A 21,669-nucleotide genomic window follows, 5' to 3' on the forward strand; every position below is an offset into this window, starting at 1 on the left:
ATACAGGATAGCCATAAGATTAGCAGATATGGCTGGGATGGGAAATCAAAGACAGTTATTGATTATGTGATAACTGATAAATTAATTGAAGAAAAAGTGAGGGATATGAAAGTTATTCCAAGTGAAAGCTTCTAGTAGTGGATCTAAATTGCACAGTTAAAGCTACGCCTGCAGTAAAGAGATTGCCAAAGATTAAAGAATGGAAACTGAAAAATGAAGTAATCAAGAAGGATTTTCCAAATTTGATCGCCAAAATGTGGAACAGGTAGCATTGATGAAGAGTGGAATGCATTTAGAACAACGATAGTTAACTGTACTATAGAGGTGGGTGGTAAAACGAAAGGTAAAGTCAAGGGGAAAGAAACAAGTTGGTGGAATGTTGGAGTAAAGCATACAATTGAAGAAAGAAACATGGCAAAGAAAAACAAAGATTCTGAGAAACATAATAAGGCTCAGGGAATTGTACCAAAGAACAATGAAAAAATAGGAAGACTGGAACAGGAATAAGAAACTCCAGGTAAAAAGAGTAGTGAAAGAAGGAAAGGAGAAGAGCTGGGAACTGGGGAAGATAGTAAAGGAAACCATGCTTGTTGTTTAAAGGGGCCTAACATCTAAGGTCGTCGGCCCTAAAGGAAATCAGAAATTGTTGTTATGGGTTAATGAAAAGTAAAACATCAAGAAATTTAAGGTATTAAACAGAGGATGGGATCGTTATCAGAGACATGGTGGGAATCAGAGAAGAGATGTAGAGTTATTTTGAAAAAGGAATGAATGGGGAGTGTGAACAGGAACAAGTTACCAAAGTCATGCACTTCTCCGCCTACCAACCATACCTACTAATGTGCATAGACATGCTAGACTGCAATGGTGTATGGAACGACGTCACTGAGGACAGGAATGGCAGGAGGTAGTGTTTTTGGACAAATCCAGGTTCTGTTTGTTTGAAAATGATGGCCGCATTTTGGTTTGCCATAGACAGGGGGAGAGGCATCACACTGACTGCATTCACACAAGACATACAGCGCCATCTCAAGGCCTTATGGTGTGGGGTGCTATTGGGTACAATCAAAAATCACAGTTGGTGCGTGTCCAGGGCACTGTGACCAGTTTGACCTACATGAACGACATCCTGCGACCCGTAGCTACGACACCCCAGATGCCAAATTTGAGCAGGACAATGCGCGAACGCATGTTGCTGCATGAACACGTGCCTTCCTGTTGTCACAGGATGTCAGACTGTTGTCCTGGCTTGCCCAGTCACCGGACTTGTCACCAATTGAAAATGTGTGGGATATGATGAAACGATGGGTGCAGCGCTGTGACCCAATGCTAACCACCAAAGATGAACTGTGGAACCAGGTGAATGCAGCATGGATGGCTATACCCCTAAGACGCCATTTGCACCATATACGATGTAACGTTGTTACATTAACAAAATACTATTCGAAAACAGCTTTTCTCTAAACACCTGTGTATACCAAATTACATATTTGGATGGCACATCTAACCTTAAATTCTGATATGGATTGGACTTTGTCAGCGTTTTCTTCTGCTCATTTTAAGTGAGCGTACTTTGGCATATTGTCATCGTGTTATTGTGAAACAGTCCTTTGTGGCAACCCGCATGTGCTGTGTGCGGACTCGGACCTTCTGTGAGTGATCTAGATTACTAGTCGTGTGTACAGACTCTATCACTAGAGCGCACCTTATTCGCCAGACACTAACGCCAGCACGGTCACCTTCTAAATGAAACTGTGTGCCGTTAAGACTGGTCGAGTGTGGATGCAGGAAGCCATGTCTCTACTTTCCTCTTCTAAGATGAAAGACAGCCCAACTGGAGTCGGATGAATCTGTTTTAACTATCCCGTATAGAGATTATTCAATATATTTACTTGTAAATTTACTGTTAACTTTTATTTGCTGTCAGTGATTCAGGTGGGTCAGGACGGGGTATACTTCTCCACTCCTGTAACTACTTCCCTTTTATACTTTTTGTGGGTTCATGTAATTCACATTGTTGCATTTGAGATGTGGATTTGGTGAAGAATTGAAGGAGTAAAGTGGGAAGATAAAGTATGAAATGAGGAAGTTCTGAAGAGAGTGGGAGAAGTGAGGAGCATGCTGACTGTAATCCAAAATAGGAAGAAAAATTGAATAGTGCATAAGACTTTACTGCGAGTAACAATTGAAGGGATGATAAAAGAAAAATGAGGAAGGGGAAGGAGAAGATATCAGTTATTAGACAGCATTAGAAAAGAAAAAGAAGAGTATACAGAAGTGAAGAAAAGGGCGCAAGATCGAGAGATAAGGAGGTCACAGCGATGATTGGACCTGCTGGATGGCAAAACAACCTATGAGGATGATGATTATGTAATTCTTTTATTATGTGTCATTTTGATTATTGCTGTGGGAATTGTGGTGAGATTTTGGGTTTTGTGTTCTACTTCTATTTGCCGTTTGAGCACCATGTTGGTGATATTTAAATGACATGCCCATTGTTGATCGTTATTGGTATTAAATTTTCTTGTGTTTTGTAGATATGGTATTCATTGCCCCGTTCATTTATAGGAAAGGGAGTTAGGGATTGGAATAACTTACCAAGGGAGATGTTCAATAAATTTCCAATTTCTTTGAAATCATTTAGGAAAAGGCTAGGAAAACAACAGATAGGGAATCTGCCACCTGGGCGACTGCCCTAAATGCATTGATTGTGTTCTTGCAGGTTTTCATTTTGTCTTTTCTCTATGGTTTATTTATATTAATTGCATTTATTTTGATGCCATAGTTACCTCGTGCTGACCTATGTGCTGCATAATCACCATTTCTGTCACCTTTTCCTTCTTAAGTTAAAATTTCATTATTATTATTATTATTATTATTATTATTATTATTATTATTATTATTATTATTATTAGTTCATGTTTGATAAATTTTTATTTCTCCTTATGTTAAAACCTGTCATTTACTTAAAATTTCATATTAGCTACAAATATTAGCCTAATGTTCATATACATAAGTAATTTTTAAGGTGTTTGTCTACGTATTATTAACTTATCACTGGGACGTACTAAATATTTTAACTCGGTTTTATTTCAAGCTTATATTTTAACCGTCATATTCAAAAGCAAAAGTTCACTTAATATATTATTTTGTGAGGGATTTTTACAATTATAGTGGAGTGTTTTAAACTCCTAATATCACATTGTTGCCTTATCTTGCGCATCCATCTTTGTTCTCGCGTGGTGACTCTGATTTCTTATATGAGAACGTTGTTGATTCTCAGTGTGTGTGGATGCCGTAAGTTACCGTGCCTGCCTTGATTTCTATTTTATTGTCATGTGATTTAGTTGGTTTACTAATCCATTTAATTTATTTTGGGATTTATGTTGATTTATCTGTGGTTGATTTTTTTTTTTAATTTCGGGCTGGTTGTGTGTTAAATGTTTTTCATCTGGATGGTCCTCTCGTTTTAATTTCATGTGACGATTAATGGAAGTATGCCTCAGACCATATTTTGGGTGGGTGATACCTCTACTAGGAATTGTCATAAACTCCTCTCGTTAATTTCACCCTAGCTATTCGTCCCACATTCATTTTATTAAATGTTAAAATATTGTGTAAAAATAGTGGCAGTTTATGGTGCACCATACCTAAGTTTTGTTAGTTAATAAAATTTATTTTAAATCCCTATATTTATTTTAGTTGCATTGATTTATTTATTTTGCATAAGATTTATTATATCATGATTATTTATTTCTTTTTCAAATTTTCATTTATTTACAAAAATTGATTGATTTAAAATTTTTCCTTTAATGTTATCTGTTCCAAAACTTAATTTATTTTAAAGAATAAGTTAGAAGTAACAGACATGAAAGTAGCAAGAATGATTGTTGGTACAAACAGGTAGGAACAATGGCAGGAAGGTACACGGAATGAAGAGATAAGGCTAATTTAGAATTGAACTCGATGGATGAAGCTGTACGCATAAACCGGCTTCGGTGGTGGGGTCATGTGAGGCGAGTTGCAAATCGAGGATTGTGGCGACATTTAGTAAATTCACAGAGGCTTGCAGACTGAACGCTGAAAGGCATAACAGTCTATAATGATAATGTATGTATGTATGTATGTATGTATGCATGTATGAATACTGGTGTTCTCCTTTGATGACCTGCTCAGTATATCCTGGGGATCATAGACCTTTTTTTAAATGGGGTGCGTTTTCAGTACAGATTTCATCTCTTCCGCTGGTGTCTGGGCAAGTTAAATTTTTTCCTGAGGGTTTGTGCGTTGTATTTTCGTTTGTATTTGTTCCATTTTACTGTTAACGTAACCCTATGTCGTTTGTTGAGTGTAACGTCATTTCTTACAACTTTTATTATAATTTGGGTCCACCTTATTCAATACATAAAAGTTGTTGCTTTGATGTACTTACAACATATATTTCAATCAGAACTAGTTTTGATGCCCCTCTGCGTCATCAGCTGATATAAGTTTGTGGAAAAATCGACAATCATATAAGTTTATCTACTTCAAATTGATCACAATTTAAAACCATATCAACAACAAAACTGTGTTAAAATTATACTATATTTTCTACAAGTCCAAGACTTGTGAGTCTTAAGCCATAAACTGATAAAAACATATGCAAACCGGTTTGCTCACTTATGAAATAACATGGATTTAAAAGAACAACAACTTAAAAATAAAATAGTCTTGAAGTACTTTGTGCTTAATTTATCATGCTTCTTAAAACTTGACGTAGAATCGTAGTAGAAATGATTCAATAAAAACTACAGTGTCCCTTTAATGGAGTAATCCTAGTGAGGTGGAAACAACCCATAAGTCTTTGAGATGTTATTAAGGACAACATTCTCAGTTCAATGCGGACCTGTAATAATAGAATGTAATAAACTATCACTTCACTGAAGAGGCAAGATATAAAATTACGTCTTATAACGTAATCGTTTTTACGTGACTCACCTCAAAAGATCGCCGTCCATGCGAAGCGCAATGAAGCACAGCCAGCATTTTTGTGATACTAATCAAGTGCCCAAGATTGGACGGGACTGAAGAGGGGAAGTAGGGGAAAGTGGGAGGAGCAACTGAAGAACGGCAACCTGTTGGAGCTCTGGAGGGCGTGGTCGTAAGAAGCAACTAACAAAGCTATTACGCATAATATGAAACACCGACCTATTTGCCGGGATATGTACGTTTTTTAAAAACGCAATAAGGAAATCAAATAGAATATTTGATTTTTCGGAAATCTCATTTAAATTAAGGTTTGGATAAAATTACTGTTCAAGGTGTATATAGCAACCATCCGTAACTTCCAGCAAACTTCCTTTTCCTAAGTTCTCCAAGACCTCAATGTCCTGTTCTATAGATACGAATTTATGGTTTAGATCATGTATATGCAGGCCTACCGTGGAAAACCTATTCTATTTTTTGGCATTAGTATGTTCTGTATATCTCATTTTAAAGTCTCGTTCTGTTTGACCTAGATATGTGCACCCACAGTCGTTACATTTAAATCTATACACACCCGATTTGGAATATGGGTTCGATGTATTGACTGAGGCTGAATTATGCAATACAACTGTGTTATTATTATCAGTACGAAATGAATGAATGCTTTATTGAATGCATCATCAACAAGTTCAGGTACCGTTTACAAAACACTTTGCTCAAAGACAAACCTATTCAAAAGGCGTTCGCAATATTTACTTATAATAAGGATATATATAAGTTTACTAATATTTTCAAGAAGCATAATGTCAGGTTTTTTTTTTTTTTTTACCGTTAATAATAACACAGTTGTATAGCATAATTCAGCCTCAGTCAATAGATCGAACCCATATTCCAAATCGGGTGTGTATAGATTTAAATGTAACGACTGTGAGTGCACATATCTAGGTCAAACAGGACGAATCTTTAAAATTAGATATACAGAACATACTGAAAATGAAAACTTACAACCTGTTTTCCAGTCAATGACCGGGTCAGGGATGGAATGAATGAAGCAGATATAGACTATTAGTACGTTGGGGTCGCCACTCCCAAAGTGATTTATTAATGACTGATAGATGCTATGAAATGAGAATGGAGAGTGTTGCTGGGTTGAAAGATGACAGGGAAAACCGGAGTACCTGGAGAAAAACCTGTCCCGCCTCCGCTTTGTCCAGCACAAATCTCACATGGAGTGACCGGGATTTGAACCACGGTACCCAGCGGTGAGAGGCCTACGTGCTGCCATCTGAGCCACGGAGGCTTACAGAACATACTAAAGCCATAAAATATAATAGGTTTTCCATGGTAGGCCAGCATATACACGATCTAAAGCATAAATTCGCATCTATAGAACAGGACATTGAGGTCTTGGAGAACTTAGGAAAAGGAAGTTTGCTGGAAGTTACGGATGGTTGCTATATACACCTTGAACAGTATATTAATCCAAACCTTAATTTAAATGGGGTTTCTGAAAAATCGAATATTCTATTTGATTTCCTTATTGCGTTTTTAAAAACGTACATATCCCGGCAAATAGGTCGGTGTTTCATATTATGCATAATAGCTTTGCTAGTTGCTTCTTACAACCACGCCCTCCAGAGCTCCAACAGATTGCCGTTCCTCAGTTGCTCCTCCCACTTTCCCCTACTTCCCCTCTTCAGTCCCGTCCAACCTTGGGCACTTGATTAGTATCACAAAAATGCTTGCTGTGCTTCATTGCGCTTCGCATGGACGGCGATCTTTTGGGGTGAGTCACGTAAAAACGATTACGTTATAAGATGTAATTTTATATCTTGCCTCTTCAGTGAAGTGATAGTTTATTACATTCTATTATTACAGGTCCGCATTGAACTGAGAATGTTGTCCTTAATAACATCTCAAAGGACTTATGGCTCGTTTCCACCTCACTAGGATTGCTCCATTAAAGGGACACTGTAGTTTTTATTGAATCATTTCTACTACGATTCTACGTCAAGTTTTAAGAAGCACGATAAATTAAGCACAAAGTACTTCAAGACTATTTTATTTTTAAGTTGTTGTTCTTTTAAATCCATGTTATTTCATAAGTGAGCAAACTGGTTTGCATATGTTTTTATCAGTTTATGGCTTAAGACTCACAAGTCTTGGACTTGTAGAAAATATAGTATAATTTTAACACAGTTTTGTTGTTAATATGGTTTTAAATTGTGATCAGTTTGAAGTAGATACACTTATATGATTGTCAATTTTTCCACAAACTTATATCAGCTGATGATGGCGCAGAGGGGCATCGAAACTAGTTCTGATTGAAATATATGTTGTAATTACATCTAAGCAACAATTTTTATGTATTGAATAAGGTGGACCCAAATTATAATAAAAGTTGTAATCTTGGTTCAAAACGGACAAACAATGAAGTGTATTAATTTAACGTCATTTCTTCACATCTCGGGGTTGCGTTGATTCCATCATGCATGGAACAAGTTGTTAGTGCCCATAGACGACCCAGTGCCCACTAAGCAACAGGACCCATACTGAACCTAAGTGATTGAAAAGCTAATCATTTCTGCAGATCATACTAATGAACATGTCCTGTGAATATGAACTTCATATCTCTGGTCTTTTAAGGTGTTCTTTTTTTATATGAACATGAGTGTACTTCCTTTTAAAGAGGTGCTAGTGACATCCAGTGATACTGAGATTGTTTTGGATGCTGCCCAAGATTTGGGAGCTCTGGTTGATTTCTGTGTATGGCTAGTGAGACAAGCAGCAAATGATTGTGAGTTCATGTGTATTCAGATGATACGGATGTAGATTCCCATAGGGAACCTGAAATATTTTTCCTGAATGAGTTAATTTATAATACCAATATTGTTGGTCTCTTATTGGACATAGCTGCCTCTGTGGATCCGTGGTAGAGTGTCGGCCTCCGGATCCCAAGATAGCGGGTTCAAACCCGGCAGAGGTAGTAGGATTTTTGAAGGGCGGAAAAAAGTCCATTCGACACTCCATGTCGTACGATGTCGGCATGTAAAAGATCTCTGGTGATACATTTGGTATGTACCCGACAAAATTAATTAAATCTCAGCCATAGACACCCAAGAGAGATCCGGTTTACTCTAGGTCCGCTAGATGGCAGACAGAGTAAACTGGAACGTCGAAATTGACGAGCAGACAGCCAGATGGCGTCAAATCGAAATGTCTGCAAACGGTCGCTGAGGCCATACGATTATTATTATTATTTATTGGACATTATAAATTTTCCAGCCAGCTCATTCCTGGTTGCCAGCATTTCACCCTAGTGTGCTAGTTGGGCTCATCAGTTGGTAAATAGTACACCCACCAAGACACATGGCTAGTGCATACCGTGGAGGCCACTGCGTAGGCTACATGGAGCTGCCGGCAGTGCCAATGCACTATGAGCACACTGGGGCGAAATGTGGCAACCGGGAATGAGTTAGCTGGAAAATTAACGGACCAAAAATATTGGTATTGGAAATTTACTCATGCGGGAAAAATATTTCAGGTTCCCAATGGGAATCTACATCTATATCATCTGATCGCCAGGCAGGCACAAGTTTTTGATAATGAGACAGTCTCTCATAGTGCATTGGCACTGTCAGTGGCTCCAAGTAGCCTACACAGTGGCCTCCACGGTATGCACTAGCCATGCGTCTTGGTGGGTGTGCTATTTACCAACTGATGAGCCCACCTTAGCACACTGGGGCGAAACGCTGGCAACCAGGAATGAGTTAGCTGGAAAATTTATAATGTTCAATAACGGACCAACAATATTGGTATTCAGATGAGTCACGCTTTCATAACGGTGGTACTGTGAATCATCATAAGATGCACTACTGGAGTGGTGACAGTCCCCACTAGGTAAGGGAGGCAGCATTTACAGTATAGCATGATGGATAGATGATGTCAGGTGTGTTATATTGGGTGACCACATAATTGGCCTACGTTTCTTCGAAAACCACCTACAATTTTTCCACAATCGACTACCACTGTTTCAAGTGGATACTGTATACCCCTAGTGAGCATGTAACCATGCGGTATCGAGATGACAGAACTCTACTGCACATTTCAGCAGTTGTTCATTATTACCTGAATGCTACACACCCTGGTCGATGGATAGGAAGGGGAGGATCTGTCACCTGGCCTGTCGGATCGCCTAATTTTAGACCACTGGACTACTACTTACGGGGCCATCTGAAACAAATCGTGCGTGCTTATCAGACAAGCGATCCTTAGAGTCATTGAAATCCCATTATGGCAGCCTGCAAATCCATTGATCCCAAAAGTCAGTTCAGCAGCATGCTCAGATGTGCATCAGTGAAGAAGACACTTTACTAGCAAACTGGTGTTCAGTTACCTACCTGGATTCAAATCACTCAGCCATTTTATTCTTGTCCAACCTTGCTTATTAAACAGCACTTTTCAGGGCCATATAAGCATCCAGTCATGGAATAAGCCTGTGCAAGACAACATAGCCATTATCCTAATTACTTTTTGTAGTTGTGTTACATTTCAGGTAGAGAAGACCTCATGAACTCAACCCTACCAACAACATTAGAGGAGAATAAGAACATAAAACTGGGGACTTAAGCCTGCACTCACGTATACAAATAGCTCACATTGTCTATCCACATAGTGCATAGTTGATGGATGTTAGTTTATCCAGTACTTACAAACTTACAAATTGGCAAACATTTCATCTTCGGTAGCGATGGGTTATTGAGAAGCAGTTTTATTCCACAATTAATGGTATGAGGCCACCAGAGAGTATGCACAGCACCATCGACACTGTCATGCAATGGCAGGGGTGTCTATAAAATGCGTGCCACATTGCTTTACTGGGACTTAATTCAGAACTATATACAAGGAGGATGGTATGATCGAATTTCAACAACATATATAATACAGTATACAGATTACAATAAAAATATAGAAATTTAGAAATTGGCCTGTTTCATATTACATATGTAGTCCATTAAAGTCTAATGTATTGTAGATGGACTTGATGGCAGTCTATATTGCAACGTGCTCAACAAGTATTAGTGGGGTTTTTTTGTTTTGTTTTTTAAATTTCAGAATCTTAATTGTTAATGAAATGTAGCAGAAATAAAAGATCAATATAAGAGCCAGAAAGATATAAAAATATGAGCTGTAATATGAAATGCAGGAGAGATGGTTACCTTGTAGAAATGGCTCTCATCTGTGAGGAGAACAAGCACATTGTATAGGGTTGATACTGTCTGACAACGTGGAGTCATGCTTCTAATGAGGTGGCTCAAGTCATGGAACTGTGGCTGGTCTTCATGGGAAAAGAGCTTCGTCCACCCCTTGTCCTTTCACTCATGTCAGAGTGCTTCTTAGCTTAATTTCAGTGACATTGTGTCACAGTCTACAGGCTGATCCGAGTATCTTCCATATCCTGGAATGAAAACTGAGATGTCCTGTACTAATACAATTGCTCTAAAAACTTCTTCATGGCTTAGTGATCTTTAAGTGGAGGAATGAGCTTAGAAATTGGTAACAGTTCAGAACAGCCTAAAAGAATCACCATGAAGGTATTTTGCCATAAAATGTAAAATATTTTAATTTAATAAAAAAATATAGCCTATAATATTAGTTTAACAGATCGAAAGATGGGCAATACAAAGAGTAATGTTTTGATCCATTTCAAGCTACTGGATCTAGGATGTGTCCAGGAACAATATAATGGGGGATGCATTAAAGTGAAGTTTTACTTTTGTGCTGATCATTGTATTTTATTCCTTCCTATTACGCACGAGATCTTTTCTCTTACTACATATCTGTTAATCTCTCTCCTTATGCATATTTTCCACTATTTGAATTAAAATACTATTAATATTCCCATTACTTTTGTATTTTTAGTTTGTCATTGCTGAGATTAAATTTTAAATGACGATTTTATGTTTATTCTTGGATTCCAATATCTTCAGTTGCCATTTTGCCTAACCTTTTACTCAACCTTAAAGGCATTTTGTGCATATTACATAACAAGTACTTCAGAAACATTTATAATTCTGATGAAAGTTTAAAAACAAATGTCTGTTCATTTTTTTATAGCTTAGCTAATCCATTAGAAAGTATGGACTCTGATGAATTCTTCCACTTCGTTGCCCGCTACAAGTTTACTCTGGCGTTTGAGAATGCAGTTTGTGAGGACTACATCACTGAAAAGTTGTGGAGGCCATTAATTGTGGGGTCTGTCCCAGTGTACATGGGATCACCATCTGTTAAGGTATGGTGCTGTTTAGATTCTCAGTGGACTGAAATAATACATAAATGGGAAATGGAAAATAGTGATTTCATGTATATTAGTCAGTGAGTACAAGGAAAAAGTAATTGAGCTTGATTACAGTTACTTGAGAGATATTTTACTCAATTGTAATTACAAAAAGTGATCACTAAAATTACAACTACGAAGGCGGATCAAATATAAGTGGGAATTTGAATGTACCGCTGCTGTTAGTAATAATTTTAAGGTGAGACTTTGCCAAGATGTTGGTGAGGGTGTCTGGAGAAGGGGTTTGCGCGCGCGATGACGGTGGAAAGCTGGGCTGCTTCAGTACGGCATGAGTAAGCAAGGCGTGCACACGTTTGTTGCACGATGCATTATCACATTTCCCACAAAAGAGGGCACCAAACCTCCGATGTATCGATGCTACACTAGAAGCAAGCTTAGCCGTTTAGACACAACCGGACCAATGGATCCCAGCTAATGTTGACAAGACAATTACAGACAACTCATATTCCTCCCAGATTGAATATGCACCAATGGGAAGTTTATCCACAAGAATGGCGGAATATTTTTATTCCGATAAACAATGATTCTTCTTTCTAAAGGAATATTCAAACTGTTTCAAACCCTAACATGAACGACTTTAACCAAGGTTCCGGTATTGTTAAAATTTCTTACGACTCAGGCGACCATATCTGCTGATGAAACCCCAACTCACGCAGTGATAAATTCTAGTCAATACATTTTGAGAAACCCCTATTCACGCTTGACCAATCCACTCCACAATTTTAATTCTAGTCATAAAATAAGTTAATTCAAATTTCATTGTTCATAATACGAATAGAATTCAGAATAAGGTCAACGAGATTTTGATAAGAAATGTAATTAAAGCAACGTACAAAAGAAAGCCCTCTTAAATTTACAATTATATAAATTTCATTTATTTTTGGCCCAAATGTTGTCTTCGTTTGAATGGATTTCATTTCCAACTACATGTGGACTATAAATTGAATATTAACGATTTTATCCAAGATTCCGGTGTTGTAAAAATTCTTATGATTCAGGCGACTATAACGGCTGAAGAAACCCCAACTCACGCAGTGATAAATTCTAGTCAATACTATTGAGAAGCCCCAATTCAAGTTGTGATCAATCCAATCTGCAATTGGAGGTCTGGTCATTGTAAAAAATGTAATTCATTGTTCATAAATTCTGGCAAGGTTAATGCACTTAATGTACATACTGTAGATATTGTAAACTGTGTAAATAGCATAAGACAATTGTATTTAGTATTGTACATATTGTAAACTGTGTAAATAGCCCATAACTAGGGCGAAACATGTCCCTAACTGGTGTGTTTCATCCATGTAGAATTTAACCACTAAATATATATATATCAACTGATGAACTGGGTATATGCAAGATACGAATGTTTATGTTCATGAAGTGTTTTTATATATATTGTTTTTAGCCACACATACTTATAAATTAGCTTAAGTTAAGATAGTGTTGTACAAACCAATTTTAAGTTTAAAGCATGTTATTATAGACACATACTTGCAGTGTCACACATAGTGACGCACATGTCACTTCCCCACTTGGACGTATTCAAACATTTGTTATCATATGGCATTCCCCAGACAAAGTAATATCAATCATTGATTGATGTACTATATGTGAGTGTATTGTTAAGCTGGGGATGACCCGAAATTGGAGGTCGAAACCGGTACTGTAATATAATAAGTATAATAAAGTATAATAAGTATAAGGTAGAATTCCTTTCCTATTTATAATTGTGTAGTTCGTCAATAGGGATATGAAGATCATAGATCACGATACAGTTACTTAAGTGCGACCACTTTGGCGAAACCCCGTCAAAGTGGAGGAGCACAAGTCCTTGAATATGGTTCGCAGAGTCATCTCCAACTGCAACCTTATTTTGAACACTGATGATGAGTTGATGAAGACATGAAGAACCGTGGCGTGACACACATCTGGCACATTACACGCAAAGTTAACGGTGAAGACGTTGCCACTGGTGCCTTTATTGTCTCTTTTAAGTTGTCAGTGTTACCAGAAAAGGTAAAGGTAATAACTTATTGTTGCGATGTGAAGCTGTACATCCCATCTGCTATGCGATGCTATCAATGCCAAAGATTCGGACATATGGTATCTCGTTGTTCAAATCAGTCTGTGTGTGGTACATGTGGAAGAGAAGCTCACGGCATGGAAGAGTGCACAATTCCGTACAGGTGCACTAACTGCTCTGGTCTTCATTCTCCTCGAGATCGGAACTGTCCGACATATCTGAGTGAGAAGAAGATCCAGGAGATCAAGACCCTGGATGGTCTTTCCTACCAGGAAGTGCGCCGTAAGTTTAATTCCATGAATATACCTGCTAGTACACTAGACTACAGCATGATAGCTCAGAGTCTCCCAGGTTCATAAAGATCGCTGCACTCAAGGCGGCTGTTGCTCCTGAGAGCAAAGTCACAAAAAGTAAAAGCTCGAAGTGGGGACCACCCAACCTTCGACCATTAAGAAGTCTGTGCCGGCTGGGAGTCCTAAGCCGGCACAGCAGGCGGGGGAAGGCCAAGCCTCCCTCCCCCACCAAGAGGTCTGTGAAAGCCGTGCCCAAGCCAGCAGAGGCGGCATCATCGACCAGGGCTGGGAAATTATCTCCCAGCCCATCTAAACAAGAAAAGAAGGCAGAGAACAGGAACGCCCTTACCAGGCACTCCCGCACTTCTCCTGCAAAAGGGAAATCATGCCTTCCATCTGTTGGGTATGAATCAGCGCCAGCAGGTACACCTGCCCCTAAACCTGCGTTCTCCCCTCGTTGGAAGAAATCCCGCTCCCAAGCTATGTCGAAGTTCTGGGCGCCACTCCCCTCGTCCGTTGATGACGGGATGGACTCGAGCTGTCTTCTTCACCTACAGATGTAGATATTGATAGTGCTTAGGTTTAAGAGCATCTTGTCGCTCATAACCTAACACTTTTAGTCCACATTATGGCACTGCTACAGTGGAATTGTAACGGTTATGACAGATATCTTCCTGAGCTGTGCCAGCTAATTAGTGAGTTCGCAGTAAGATAGTCTGTATTCAGGAAACTAATCTCAGACCAGGTCATCATACGGTCTTGAGATATTTCAGACTATACTCAACAGAATGATATTATACTCACCGAGTGTCCAGTGGGGTTGGTATTTTTGTTCATTCTGGTACCTATAGCAAAGAGGTTCCTGTAAGAATCCTGCTGGAAGCAGTTGCGATGCAGCTACCGTTGCCTGTTATAGCAACAGTGTGTAATGTTTATTTTCAACCAGGCCAGCCTCTTAATATAAATGATGTAACCAAGTTACATCCGACGACGAACTGATCTTATAGATCAGCTTCCACCTCCATTCCTCTTACTGGGCAATTTTAACGCCCATCACTGTGTGTGGGGCTCTGATACGCCTTGCTCCAGTGGAAGGGAGTTGGAAATATTACTAAGAGAGCTGGATTTATGTACCATATAATCCCGAATAACACCCGCATCCTAAATTTGAGACAACAAAATACGGAAAAAATAAATAAAAATTAAAATAACTTGCATACCTATTTAATTTTCTTCAAATGTACCACAAATATAAATTCAAACAGTTTACAATTAATAACAAAATCATCACAAAAATCAAAATAAAATCGGTCCTATACTCAGATCATTCACAATTCACCGTCTTCACCTGAAGTTTCACCATAGGAACTTTCGTCGCTGGCATCTTTCCACAAATAGTCATCCTCACTACCGTCCACTGAATTTGAAATTCCACATTTCTTAAAGCTTTTGGACACTAGATCGTTGGGAATGCGCGCCCATGCGGTCTTGATCCAGCTCCATATTAGTCCCACTTCAGGCCTCTTCACTCATTTGGTTGGTGTTAAAGCGTGATCACCGTCAGACATCCATTCGGTGTACAACTGTTTCATTGCAGTTTTGAAAGTCTGGTTCACGCACACATCCAACGGCTGTAGAATAGAAGTAAGTCCTCCAGGAATTATCGCAAGATCGGTTTTTCCTTTCCTTTTCATATCTTTTACGGCGTCAGTTGTATGTCCTCGGTAACTGTCCAGCACAAGCATGTTTTGTTTTTGTAACAAAGCTCCCGAGCAAAGTTGCCAAACGCACTTCACCCACTCCCAGTGGCGGCTCGTGGATATCAGCAGTGAGGGGGCACGCCTTAGTTTCATAATTCCATAATATATCTCAAGTTCTTCAAACCATGTCTTCAAGATACACACTTCGAACACTATACGGTGCAATGCATATGCTATTATTATTATTATTATTATTATTATTATTATTATTATTATTATTATTATTATTCGTGAATGGTCCCTTTTGGAACACACGAAGCTTTATTTATGATATGCTTTCATCTGTTGACTAAAGATCCTCTTCCTTTCTTACGTCCACTTGGTACCTGCTCTTTTTGGTACTTCATTCTCTGGAGTAACTTCTCACGTGTCAATTTTCTTTCTATATATATTTCGATTCAAAATGTCTTTGGGTTGAATTTGTGAGTTCTTCAAGTCCGCTTTTGTTTGTTGTATTATTATTATTATTATTATTATTATTATTATTATTATTATTATTATTATTATTATTATTATTATTATCATTAACATTTCTTGTCCACGAGCGAATTATGTTTACGAATAGTTTCGCTGTAGTGATCCCTCAAACAAGACACGACATTGACTTTACCAAGCATTTCAGAGTCCGTGGTACTATTGATATCAGCCCTGTGGTGATCCATTTATCTCCTTTCCTAGAACGGGAGAATAGCAGGCAAGGAATGCAGTAAAAGGTTTCTGAGATATCACTTCCACATATCCGCACGTTCTTGTTATATACGTCAGGAGAATTAATTTGTCTTTGGAAAGCCCTATTTTCATTTTCCTTAGTCACCGGTTTTTTCAACGAGAAGTCTGGCGTCGGCCTACCACACTCGTTCAGTTCAACTTTCTTTTCGATAGAAAGAGAAGAAAACATTAGTTCATTAATATGTTCGACGGTAATCATACTGTACGAAGTGCAAACGTAACACTACGCCTACATACAAATCACAACCTTTCTCCTAATTTCACCTCGTTACAGTCACCTCACGAGATCATTCATCAACACACAGCTAAATATCGCGCTCTCCAGTGAGTATGGCCAACATGAGTCAAGTGCGAGGAGACAGTAGTTACAGTCATTACTCGTTTCGTTAGTTAATAATCCTAAAAATTACAAGACTATTTTAAATATATACCGGCACATTTAACTCAGGTAAGTGCCTCAGTAAAATAGTTCCTAGTTTTAGGAGAGAAATGGCACAAACTGACCCCTGTTAAATAGAAATCAAATCAGCAATGTTTTGGGTAGGTTGGCTGCAACGATAGGCCGCGACAGAAACGCGCCGGAATCTCCGTTAGAACAGCACATCTCTACTGTGCCTCTGATTGGCTCCCTCAAGGCCAGTCGAGCGAGACTCGGAGTATTTGGTCCGCTATGAGAGAGCGCCCTCCTGGGCCGGGCCAGCAGCGCATCGGGCCGCAGTACAGTACTACTCACACCCTTGATAATAACAGTAAAATATTTCCATTGTTAACATTTAAGTTTAAAATTCCCTAATTTAATGGAACCCCGTGGGGGGCGCGTGCCTTAGCGCCTCCCAAACGAGCCGCCACTGCCCAGTCCTCAACTAACGCACTGTCCATCCAGCCGGACTCGTGTTCCAACAATAACACCGGACGGCAAGTTTCCTTTCGGAAGTTTTTCCTTTTCAGAACCGCATATGGAGGGAGTTTGGTTCCATCCACTAATACGCACAACATTATCGTGCATCATTGTTTTTCGTTACCACCTGTTCTGATGGTTACAGTTTTAGAACCCTTCCTGTCGACTGTATTTTCTAACGGCATTTCAAAATAGACAGGTGTCTGGTCAGCATTACCCACTTGCGACAGCAAATAAGAATTTTGCTTCCTCAGTTGCATAATGCGACGCTGAAAAGCCGTTAATTTTCTTTATACGCCCCAGGGAGACGTGAAATAGACGTATGTCTCCGAATGCACAATCCTTTTCTCCGATAAAAGTTTCGGATCCATCCGCGGCTTGCAGTAAAACCCTGTGTTTTGAGATCTCTAGTGCTTTCAATTGATACATTTCACTAGAAACACCATATCCCAACTCACATTTTTCTATCACAAATTTGTGGAGTCGTTCTCCAATTTCTGGAAACACTGCACTCGCCTGCAGAATGCTCTGCGATCGCCGTTAATTTTTTAGTTTTTCCTTCTTCCGCCAATCACGAATACACGATTCATCAATATCGTACTTTCTGCCAACGGCACGATTTCCGTATATTTCAGCTTCACTTACAACTTTAACTTTCTCGCACACATAAAGTGACCGCAGGCGTCGTTTTGAATCCATTGCTTACTATCGACACAGCACTTTCACAGGACAGATACGGAACTCAAATGTGCGAGAGGTAGACTTCCGTAACCAACAGTCTCAACTCGCAAAGTACGATATCCTGCAAGATCAGCTATTCGTGCACGCAGCATGCCAGCAACACTTGTGAAACGAATGACGATCGAGCATCCGCACCAGCGACTTTCGTATTGACCCTTATTCTTTGATATATCGTATTTTATTACCCTACATTTCGTGTTTACATGCCACTGTAACCGTATTGAGAAAAAATCAATCTTGTTTTCTAGAACACAACTAAAGCACAATGAGACCCTAATGCCCGTTTACATGCAGTATATTGAGTACTGTAAACATATTCAAATGTATTTCAGTACTCCATGTAAACGTAGTAAATATTTAAGAGATTGAACATCTTGAATACGACCCGCACCCAAGATTTAGAACCAATATTTTGGGAAAAAAAGTGCGGGTGGTATTCGGAATTACACGGTATTTTTATTACAGGTGAACCCACTCATTTCAGCATACATTATGGCACATGCTCTCACATAGACCTTAGTGTATGCAGCCGAACGCTGGTTCCTCTGCTTCGGTGGAATGTACATGCTGATCTCTATGATTATTCTTACTTTGTTGAAACAAAAATCTATCGAGACTCCTCAATAGATTCTTAACTGTGCTGATTGGCCAAAGTTCACAGCACTAGCTATCTTTACCGGCGCAACTGGCCAGAGCATTGACGGCGATATAACTTACATAAGTTATTCTTGCTGCTGCTGAGGAGTCCATTCCTTCCTTTTGAGGGACTCCTCGCCAAAAACTCATTCCTTAGTGGAACAAAGAAATTGCAGCAGCTATAAAGGAACGCCGTCACACTCATAAACACTATCGTAGGCAGCCTACTGTGGCCAACTTGGTAACATTTAAGAAACTCCGCGCTAAGGTGCAAGTTCTTTCTTATTTGGCAGAGTATCACATACACCGTCATCTCAAGTGTGAACTAAACTTCGACCTATTTCAGGTATACAAGGGTCATCTTTAGTACCGAGAATTTCGATTGCAGGCAGTATCATCACTGAACCACTCTTGATTGCTAATCATCTAGCCAGTCATTTTGCGAATGTGTCTGGTTCCAGGAATTACCATCATGATTTCTGAGCTCTGAAGCAGGAGGCAGCTCAGTTTTCACTTAAAATGGCTGTGAAAATTCACAAGCATGTTGACTAGTGCAACATATTTTTAATCAATTTGATATTTTGTTAATAATAAGATATTGTAAAGTTTATAAATGTATTCACTCATGGAACATGTTGTACAATTTTCCAACCAGAGGTCTGGTAGAACTTTGAGGTAATGATATGACTGATGATGCCCCACAAAAGGGGCGAAACATGTCTCAACTATTTTAATGATGTTTAACCCTAGAACTGCCAAACGTCGCGCTTGCGACTCAATAGTGTGTCACTACAATGCCAACGTCGCACGCGCGACGCATAGTACATGCATTCGCTTAACCCGTCATAACATCATTTATCGTTCACCTGCGACAATTTAATAAGTAAGACATTGAAGAGGAAGCTTCAAGTCTTTCATCACACATTCCTCACTAGCCGGAAATGACTCAGTCAAGGTCAGGGTAGATATAAATTCAGCTACTCTTTCCTCATCTCCCTGCCGTCTCAGTTGCTATGTAACTTCGCGCTCGCTTGCTGTTCCTGTGAGTTTATGTGAATATCTTTCGTTATCTTTCAACAGATCGAGTTTATTCTTAAATTGTTTCTTTTGAAGTGTAAGCTTTCATCCTGGATGATGAGCTACGCGATTCAAGTGATATTCACAACGTTCTTGAAGATGATTGGGATGCTTCCTCTTCTAGCGATATATTTTCTTTACCTGATGATTCTTCTGAGAGCCGAGAAGAATATATTCCAGAATCTGAAGTTGAAAGTGATTCCGATGAAGAGAGCAGGCCTGCCGAAGTTCCACTGGATGATACTGTTTTCGTAACACCAAAGTGGTGCAGGGTTTATCCACCCGAACCGGAGTTCGATGTTTCCGGGAAGTTCCGCGTAAGGGATCCTGGCATTTTGATCTGTCCGCCCCGAAACAGTCCACCTATTACGTATTTCTACTTGTTCTTTACGGATTTGATTTGGAAGCTCTTGGTAAAAGAAAGTAATGACTATGCGGCTAAAAAAACCTAAAAGATATTCTGGAGAAAGGCAGGCCTTTTTCTCGTATGCGAACCTGGTTTGATGTAACTGTCTCCGAAATGAAAAAGTAAATTGCCATTCTAATAAATATGGGTTGCACCGTGAATGCTATCATAAATTTCAGCATTTCTAGAGGCCTATGAGGTATGGCAGGAAAAGAAAACTCTCCGAGAATGACTCCCAGTAGTGCTCGGCGGCTGACTGAGCTGTGTGTGGCTCAGAAATTTTAATCATTTTGTGATTTTATTTTATTTTTACTTTTGGAAACTTAATATTTTTAAAATCTGGAAGAAATTTTGAGTGTTCTGTATATAGTGATTTTTAAAATGAGTGGTTATTTATTAATAATGGTGAACTTGAAAATAGGAAAAACACTTTTTTTCTAGTTTTCCAAATTTTAGATCGCCTGATATGCACCAGGTATGCAAGTAAATGATCTAATACTTATGTAAGCATCTTAAATAAAGCTTTCTGATTAATATGGTGTGCTTCATTCCTGACTTTTCTGCAGTAAATGTGCTAAAATTTGTTAAAAACATGAATGTGTAATACATCCGAAAATGGCCTGGCATTTAGGGAAAAACACTCGGCACTTCTAGGGTTAACTAACACGTTAACATCTTACACTGTATTGAATAGGTTGAAGCTTAAATAAATTTCTTACATTTATTATTAAGATTCTTTCAATACGGAAAAAATGATTTTCATTACTTGTAATCCTAGGAGATGACGAACAGTCAGCAGACCTCGTCATCTGTTTTATGAGGGATAGAGGCCTTTTTTATAGTGTGTAATAGTGTATTTTGTATTCGTGTATTTTTGTTAACTACGCTTTTATCCCATTGACTCTATTTTAGTTTGTGTTTGCTTATTTTAATGTGTTGTTTTAACTTCTAACTTGAACGATATATATCTCTGTACTTCATGGCAATGCCTTATTCGATTGTAATCTATATTTTGTATAATTTTAATAGAAAATAAGGCATTGCTAATTATATCTGCTTTATTTTAATTTCATTATTTTTGATCATAATTTATTTTAAATTCTAGTCATGGGATATATTTTTAAATTTTAATTATCATGTCTTTTGTTACATGTTGTACCATTAGGGGCCGATGACCTCAATGTTAGGCCCCTTTAAACAACAAACATCATCATAATCATCATCATCAAAATTATCATCGCTAATCCTCTACGTCCTAAGGGGGAAGTACATCTTTGCATTTAGTGAAAGGACGCCCCACTGGGGAACTTGAAAGAATATGTGTGTTTAATTTTATGAACATCATCTTTTTTTATCTTACAATTTGTTTTACGTCGCACTGACAAAGATAGATCTTATGGCGACGATGGGATGGGAAAGGCCTAGGAGTGAGAAGGAAGCGGCCATGAACTTAGTTAAGGTACAGTCCCGGTATTTCCGTGGTGTGAAAATGCGATTAGAGGCACGCAGCTGTGAGCTTGCATCTGGGAGATAGTGGGTTCGAACACCACTGCTGGCAGCCTTTAAGATGGCTTAAATTTAATTTAAAATTAATATTTTAAATTCCCTATGGGAATCAACATCTGTATTATCTGATGGCCAGGCAGGCATCAATTTTTGGAAATGAGACATAGCTCTCATCGTGCATTGGCATTTCTGGTGGCTTCAAGTAGCCTATGCAGTGGCCTCCACAGTATGCACTAGCCTTGCGTCTTGGGTGGTGTGCTAAGTCCCAACTGAT

The 21,669-nt window shown here is 38.8% G+C and overlaps 1 protein-coding gene across 1 annotated transcript in view; it reads left to right on the forward strand.

Moving 5' to 3' along the window:
- Positions 1-21,669, forward strand: part of FucTB (alpha-(1,3)-fucosyltransferase 10) — a 63,439-nt gene that overhangs the window by 32,404 nt on the left and 9,366 nt on the right. The window contains exon 7 of the mRNA XM_068228936.1: positions 11,086-11,260. Within this exon, the coding sequence (XP_068085037.1) occupies positions 11,086-11,260 (175 nt within the window). The remainder of the gene's footprint in view (positions 1-11,085; positions 11,261-21,669) is intronic.

This window comes from Anabrus simplex, chromosome 8, assembly GCF_040414725.1.
Source record: "Anabrus simplex isolate iqAnaSimp1 chromosome 8, ASM4041472v1, whole genome shotgun sequence".
NCBI classification, from domain to species: Eukaryota; Metazoa; Arthropoda; class Insecta; order Orthoptera; family Tettigoniidae; genus Anabrus; species Anabrus simplex.